This window comes from Eimeria tenella, genomic scaffold (assembly GCF_000499545.2).
Source record: "Eimeria tenella Houghton genomic scaffold, Eth_scaff168, whole genome shotgun sequence".
Lineage (NCBI taxonomy): Eukaryota > Apicomplexa > Conoidasida > Eucoccidiorida > Eimeriidae > Eimeria > Eimeria tenella.
This window is the reverse complement of record NW_013541543.1, coordinates 20,087-27,467: the sequence shown is the minus strand read 5'-3', so window position 1 is coordinate 27,467 and position 7,381 is coordinate 20,087. Positions and strand designations below refer to the sequence as shown.

The 7,381-nt window shown below is 58.1% G+C and overlaps 2 protein-coding genes across 2 annotated transcripts; both read left to right on the top strand.

Moving 5' to 3' along the window:
* Positions 1-88: 88 nt before the first annotated feature.
* Positions 89-4,431, top strand: ETH_00017980 (uncharacterized protein; the record flags this gene model as incomplete). The annotated part of the gene is made up of 10 exons (XM_013373689.1): positions 89-519; positions 678-813; positions 1,028-1,115; positions 1,340-1,583; positions 1,810-1,980; positions 2,154-2,423; positions 2,620-2,760; positions 3,173-3,253; positions 3,445-3,675; positions 4,246-4,431. Coding segments are annotated over 10 exons (1,979 nt in total), but the record flags the coding sequence as incomplete, so codon positions are not given.
* A 2,664-nt stretch (positions 4,432-7,095) lies between these two features.
* ETH_00017975 (uncharacterized protein) lies at positions 7,096-7,335 on the top strand (the record flags this gene model as incomplete). Its single annotated transcript, XM_013373688.1, has 1 exon — positions 7,096-7,335. The coding sequence occupies one exon, from the start codon at positions 7,096-7,098 to the stop codon at positions 7,333-7,335; it is 240 nt and encodes a 79-aa protein (XP_013229142.1).
* Between the last annotated feature and the right edge of the window lie 46 nt (positions 7,336-7,381).

The window sequence follows — 7,381 nt, the reverse complement described above, 5'->3', positions numbered from 1 at the left end:
GCTGCTGCTGCAGCTCCAAGCGACAACGTGAAAGAGGTTTGCCTCAGCGCCATTCGGTCTGCTGCTGTGGCGAGTGTACCTGATGAAGAGGATGGGGAAGGGGGGGCCCCCGGGGGGGCCCCCGGAGGGGCCCCTGGGGGGCCCCGGCCACTGGACCCTTTTGCTGCAGATTTGTTTTTGCTGCTGGAGAAGATAATTCGGTCGCCGACGGTGCCGCGTGGCAGCCCAGCAGCAGCAGCAGCAGGGGGAGCAGCAGCAGCAGCAGCAGGAGAGGGCTGCTCGCCTGCAACAAAAGCCCGAGCCATCGGAGTCATTGGGGGCCTCGTGAAGGGACTGTCCCCGCAGTGCTACCTGCAGCAGCTGCCGCAGCTGCTGCAGCTCGTGCTGCAGCAAGTCGACGGAGGAGACTCTCAAGGAGACACTCCTCCAGAAGCAGCACATGAAATAAGAGACGAAGCTTTTGCTTGCTTCCGAGACGTGTCTGCTGCTCTCAAGGAAGAATTCGTCCCCTTCCTCGAGGTAAACCAGCAGCAGCAGCAGCAGCAGCAGCAGCGCAGCGTTAGCAGTAGCAGCAGACCCGGCTGTGCCTTCTTCCGCAGCAGCAGCACCAGCAGCAGCCGCAGCAGCACCAGCAGCAGCAGCAGCAGCAGCAGCAGCAGGGGTGTGGTGTGCTGCAGGAGGTGATGGTGCGGGTCTTGGCGTCTCTGTTCAGCAGCGAGGGTTTTGTAGTCCCCGAAGAAGCAGCAGACTTTGGCCTTGCTGACAGCAGCGACGAGGCCGACAGCAGCAGCAAAGAGCTGCAGATTCGAGACGGCGAGGCCCAAACCCTAAACCCTAAACCCTAAACCCTAGCACGCGCAGGGAGCAACAGAGCAAGGCGGGCGGCGAACGCCGCAGGGGGGACTCAGCAGCAGCAGCAGCGGCTCCTGCTGCTGCTGCTGTTGCTGCTGCTGCTTAGGGCGGGGCGGGAGGCTCGGGGCAGCGGACATTGCTGCTGCTGCTGTTGCTGCTGCTGCTGCTGCTACAGGGTATCTCGACGAGCTCGACTCTGCTGCTTTTTGCCTACGAGCTTTGTGGGAGAACTGCGGGGGCCACTGCATGAAATACTTGCAAAAGTATGTGCCTGCTGCTGCTGCTGCTGCTGCTACTTGTCCTGCTGCTGCTGCTACTCGTGTGCTGCTGCTGCTGCTGATGCCAGTGGTGGTGCTGGTGCTTGTGCTGGTGCAGCTAGCACTGCATCTTATTCTGCTGCCGTTGCTGCTGCTTGTGGCTTCTGTTGGGAGACACCTCTGCCCCGTGTGTTGCTGCTACTGCTGCTGCTGCTGCTGCTGTGCTGCAGGACCTGCGAGGCCATTGAGGTGCTGAAGACCCACTTCCACGACGCTGCGCGGCAGCAGGCGGGATTCTTAATTGCTGCTGTGCTGCTGGCGGCCCACAGGACGCTGCAGCCGCAGCAGGACCAGCAGCAGCAGCAGCAGCAGCAACAGCAGCAGCAGCAGAATGCCGTGCAGCCGCTGCAGCCGCACGTCCTGCAGCTCTGGCAGACACAGCTGTACCCGCTTCTCTTCGCCATTATCAGCGAAGTACCGCTGCTGCTGTTGCTGCTGCTGTCGCTGTTGCTGCTGCTCTCTTTGCTCTAGCTGCTGCTGCTGCTGCTCTCTTTGCCCTTGCTGCTGCTGCTGCTGCTGCTGATCTCGTTGGTGTCGCCGGTGCTACTTCCAGATGGCCTACAGCGCTTGCAGCTTCGAAGCAGGCACCATTCCTGAGCCGCTGCTGCTGCTGCTGCTGCTGCTGCTGCTGCTGCTGCAGGACGTGGACAAGGAGACAGTAGGAGACGCGTTTTCTGCCTTGGGGACTGTGCTGGAGGGTGTGGGGCCAGCAGCAATTTTCAGCAAAGAGCAGCGGGAGAGTTTGCTGCAGCAGTGCAGCAACTTGCTGCGGGGGACCCACATCTGCCAGCTCAACCAGGACGTAGACGACGTTAGCTGCTGCTGCTGCTGCTGCTGCTGCTGCCGTTTGTGCTACTGCTGCTGCTAGCAGTGCTGCTGCTGCCTCTGCTGCTGCTGCTGCGTCCGCTCTCTCCTGCCGCCTCCGCGTCTCCTCAAAGCACTACTGCTGCCACCTCTGCTGCTGCTGCTGCTGCTGCTGCGCAGGAAGATGACTCCCGCCAGGAAGAAGAGTACTTGTTTGAAGGGCTGGTTGCCTTTTTGTCGGCGTTCGCGAGCGCAGCAGCACAAGGCAGCGCAGCAGTAGCAGCAGCAGCAGACCCTGAAGCAGCAAAAGCAGCAGAAGCAGCAGCAGCAAACTGCAACATCAACATTTTCTGCGCAGCATATGCAGAGCTGCATCCCCACATTTTGGCTCTTGCTTCTCACAAGCACTCCAAGGCCTACGCCGCAATAGGCCTCGGCTGCTTCGCTGAGGTGTGCTGCTGCTGCTGCTGCTGCTGCTGCTGCTGCTCTTCACTACAGGCCCCACACGCCTAAGATTTTGAGAGTAGTATGCTCTTGCTGCTGCAGTGGCTGATTTGCTGCTGCTACTGCTGCTGCTGCTGCTTGGCCGCAGCAGGTTTGCTGCTGATTTGCTGCAGCGTTTGACATGCTGCTGCTGCTGCTGCAGGTGTTCCGGGAGATGGGTGCTGCTGCAGTGCCCTACGCGTCGCTGCCAGCAGTGCTGAAGGCTGTTGCTGAAGGTGTGCTGCAGCAGGAAGATGAGGACTGCAGGCGCAACGCCTGCTTCTGCCTCAGCGTCATCTACGAGGTCAGCCTGCTGCTGCTGCTGCAGCTGCGGCTGCTGCTGCTATTGGGGCGGCGCTTGCTGTTGCTGCTGCTGCTGTTGGCGTGGCGCTTGCTGCTGCTGCTTCTCTTGGAGAGACTGTTGCTGCTTCTGCTGGTACTGCTGAGGAGACTCTGCTGCTGCTGTTGGTGCTGCTGTTCTTTTGCTGCTACAAGCCTCTCGTGGACAGAGAGCTATCCTGTTGCTGCTGTAATGTCTGCTGCTGCACCTGGTTTGACCTCTCTGGCGCATCTGCTGCTCCGTTTGCTGCTGCAGCAGCAGCTCGTTTGCCCTTCTAGGGCGAGTGGCAGCAGGAGCTGTTGCTTGGCTGGCGCCGTTTTGCTGCTGCTGCTGCAGCTGCTGCAGTAGAAGTTGTTATCTTGTTGGTGTCTTGCAGGTTGCGGGAACGTCTCCAGCTGTTAGCAGCAAAACAATGGAGTTCTTGCGGCTGCTGCATCCCATTTTTAGGTCCCGCGAAGTGAGCTGCTGCTGCTGCTGCTGCTGCTGCGTTTGCTGGTGGGGCTGTAGCTGCTGCTGCGGTTTTGCTGCTGGTCGATTAGCTGCTTTGCCGAGTGAGAAGGCCGCGTTTGAGCGCGCAGGCTCGGCGTCAAGGGTTTAGGGTGTAGGGTTTAGGGTTTAGGGTTTAGGGTTTAGGGTTTGGGCGTGCAGGAGCTGAACAAGTCGGAACAAAGCACCATCGACAACGCGTGTTCTGCTGTTGCTGCTATGCTGCTGCAAGAGCCTGCGGGGCTGCCGCTGGAGAAGGTTTTCGTTTTGCTGCTGTCGCATTTGCCCTTAGCAGCAGATAGAGAAGAAAGCAAAATGGTGCTGCAGGCGCTGCTGCAGCTAGCTGCCAAGCACCCCGACTTGGTGCTGCAGCACGCCCAGCAGTTCATGTTTGTGAGGCCCGCCACCCCAGCTAGCCACGCAGCTAGCCAGCTAGCCACACAGCTAGCCAGCTAGCCACACAGCTAGCCAGATAGCCATACAGCTAGCCAAATAGCCAAACAGCTAGCCACCCAGCTAGCCAGCTGCCCAACCAGCTTCCAGCTAGCTAGGTATTTATGCAGCCAGATAGCAAGCTAGCTAGCTAGCTAGCTAGTCAGCTAGCTGGCTAGGTCCCTAGGCGCAGTTGGCTAGCGGAGTATGCAGCCGAGGCTAGCCAGATGAGCTGCAGATTTCAAGCAAAGCTCTGCGGAGGCCGATGTAGCTAGCTAGCTAGCCATAGTAGCTAGCTACACATAATAGCTAGCTAGCTAGCTAGCTAGCTAGCTGTACACATAGCTAAGTATACGGCCAGCTAGCTAGACAGCTAGTTATAGCCACCTTCTTAGGCTTAAAGCCAGCTAGCTGTCTAGCCGGCTAGAGGGCCAGCTAGCCAGCCAGACACACAACTAGCTAGCTAGCCAGGGACTAGCTAGCTAGCTAGTTAGCTAGCTAGCTAGCTGGGGTGTTGCTGCGTGTGTGCAGGCCTGCGCCTGCGAGGCCTCCTTCCCAGGAGCAGCACGGCGGCTGGGCCCCGAGCTGACAGCAGCAGCGCAGCAGCTGCTGCAGCAAATGGCAAGAAACCCGCAGCTGCCAGCAGGCACTTTGGAGGCCCTTGCTGCTAGTCTGCAGCAGAAACCCTACGCCCTCGCCTTCCTCAGGCAGGGCTAGGGTTTAGGGTTTAGGGTTTAGGGTTTAGGGTTTAGCGGTTGGCCTGAACCCGAAACCCCACACGCGGGTACAGTCTTTATTTCCTTCGTTTTCTTTGCATTTCGGTCTCTGTCAAACGGGCTTGCTGCTGCTACTGCTGCAGCTGCTGCTGCTGCTGCAATTGCTGCTGCTGGCAGGACTTGCTGCCCTCCAGTTTCGCTGGTGGTCGTTTTGGGCACAGCAACTGTAGCAGCAGCAGCAGCCAGCAGCTGCAGGAGCTGCTGCTACTGCTGCGGCAGCAGCGCTGACTGCTACTGCAGCAGCATCATTGCTGCTGGAGCAGCATCACTGACCGCTGCTGCTGCTGCGCTGCAGCAGCAGCATTTGGGACTGAGGCAGCAACTTGCTGTAGTTTTGGCTGCTCCATAGCGCCGCCTTTACACCATTTGCATGCACAGAGCAGCAGCTGCTGCTGAGACTGGGGAAAAGCAGCAGCAGCAGCAGCTGCTGCTGCAGCTATAGCTACTGCCACTCCGCCCGCAGTGAGGCCCCTGGGGTCCCCCAAAGGGTACCGGGGGTCCCCAGGGGCCCCATGGGGCCCTCTTGGGGGCCCCCCAAAGGGCCCTTTTGAACTTCTCTGGGGGCCCCCTTAAGGGCCCCCCCAGTGGCGTACAAAAGCCCCGAAAGGGGCCCCACAGTGGCAGCCAAGCACCCTAGAGGGGCCCCCATAGGGGCCCCCTTATTCAAATAAGAATCCCCAGGGGGCCCCTATGGGGGCCCCCATAGGGACCCCCTGCATTCAGTGGGGCCCCCAGTCTAATGTGGCCCAAGGGGGCCCCCCAGTAGTCTAATGACCCTGGGGGGCCCCCTTCTTGGAGATCCTTAATGGGGCCCCTAGAGAGTCTCTAACAGATGCCCAGCTTGGCGGCTTGAGGGCCAACAGGGGGGCCCCCTGGGGGCCCCTTTTGCCAGTATAGGAACCCCCTGGGGGCCTCTATGGGGGCCCCCATAGGGGCCCCTATAGGGGCCCCCGTAGGACTATAGGTCCCCCATGGCAGCAAAATGCCGCTTAGGGGCCCCACCTGTTTATGTTCAGGGGAGCCCCCAAGAGGGCGCCCTAGGGGGCCCCTTCGGGGGCCCCTGAGGGGCCCCTGGGGGCCCCCAATGGGGCCCCTTAGGAACCCCTTGGGAGCCCCTGATGGCCCCCAAGAGGGCTCCTCTGAGCATGAGGAAGGCACTTGCAGCTGCTGGCAGCAGCAAGGAGCAGCAGCAGCAAATGTTGATGTGCTTTTTTTTTGAAATATTTTAGTGCCTTTTCTCCTGAGTTTATCAAATGAAAAATAAAACAAATAAGGGCCAATTTCACTGTAAATGAACTATACAATGACGAGTCAATTAAAAGAAGCAAAAAGATGTTAAGAACAACCCCTGGGCCTTAGAGGCCGTGCGGAGCGCCACCTGCTGCTGCCGCTGCTGCTGCTGCTGCGCGGCTGCTGCTGCTGCGCTGCTGCTGCGCTGCTGCTGCTGCAGCAGCAGCAGCGGCCCTGCTTCGCCGAGGGTTTAGGGTTTGGGGTCACCAGACGGGTTCATTGCCGATAATGGCGATTTCCCTGATCTGCAGCGCAGCAGCAGCAGCAGCAAAAGGAAACAAAAAAAGAAAAAACAAATAAACAATATTACCTTTTTGAAGTGCTCCTGGTGTCTGTATGCCCCAAAAAGCATTAACATTTCCCTATTTTATTTAAAAACCATTTTTTACTCATTTGCTGCTGAAGTGCTTCTGCTGCTGCAGCAACACAGCAGCACTGCAGCGGAGGCGCTGTGGGAACTTGAAGACCGCAGCAGCAGGCAGCCGCAGCGGCGGGCCGCAGCAGCAGCAGCGGTCCACAGCAGCAGCAGCAGCAGCAGCAGCAGCAGCAGGCAAGCGAGGAAGCAAAGACCATTTGGAGCAGCCCGTTTTCGAGCTAGCTGCAGCAGCAGCAAGTTGGAAGTGAATTAAAAGTGAAATTGAAATGAAGTTTAAATGTTTAAATTAGAATAAAAATTTGAAATGAAGTTTAAATATTTAAATTAAAATTAAAAGTGTTGAATACCATCCAAGGATAAAGAAGACCCGGGGCTTCGGGCTTGGGGTGTCTAGACACCGCAACGGAGTAGACCACCCGCCGGATGTCATCTGCTGCTCCTTGAATTACTTTTTTTGTTTTTTGATTTCTCAAACAATTTATTTGTTGACATTCAAAACTGTACACAAACCAGGGACTTTCCCCGCTCTCCACGCCGCTCCGACGCGCCCCTGCAGCAGCAGCAGCAGCAGCAGCAGCAGCAGCAGCATGCGCGCCAGCCGCCACGCAGCAGCAGCGTCCAAGACCCACAGCAGCAGCAGCAGCAGCAGCAGCAGCAAAGATGCACACCCGCCACCGCGCAGCAGACGCAAAAAACTCCAGCAGCAGCAGCAGCAGCAGCAGCAGCAGCAAAACTCACCAACGAGCTCTACCTGCCCCAGCAGCAAAATGGAAGGGTCCAGCTCCAGCTGCAGCCGCCTGCGTTCGTCAATGGAAGCTTTTAAAGCAGCAAAGGCCCCATCTCCGCAGTGCTGCAATAATAAATAAATAAATAAATAATTAAAACAAATAAATATAATTATAAATAGGAAGCAACAAATAAGAGGCAACAAATTAGTAAATGAGGGGCGCAAGGGCCCTGAGGGCCCCAGGAAAGAACCACCAGCAGCGGCAGGAGCAAGAGCAGCAGCAGCAGCAGCAAGAGCAGCAGCAGCAAGAGCAGCAGCAGCAAGAGCAGCAGCAGCAGCAGCAGCAAGAACAGCAGCCGCACCAAACGAAGTGTCTCCTCGTCCCCCAGCAAGTAGGCGCTAATGATGTGCTCAGCCACCACGCTCTGCAGCAGCTCGTGCAGCTCAGATAGCCTGCAGCAGCAGCAGCAGCAGCAGCGGAAGCAGCAACAGCAGATG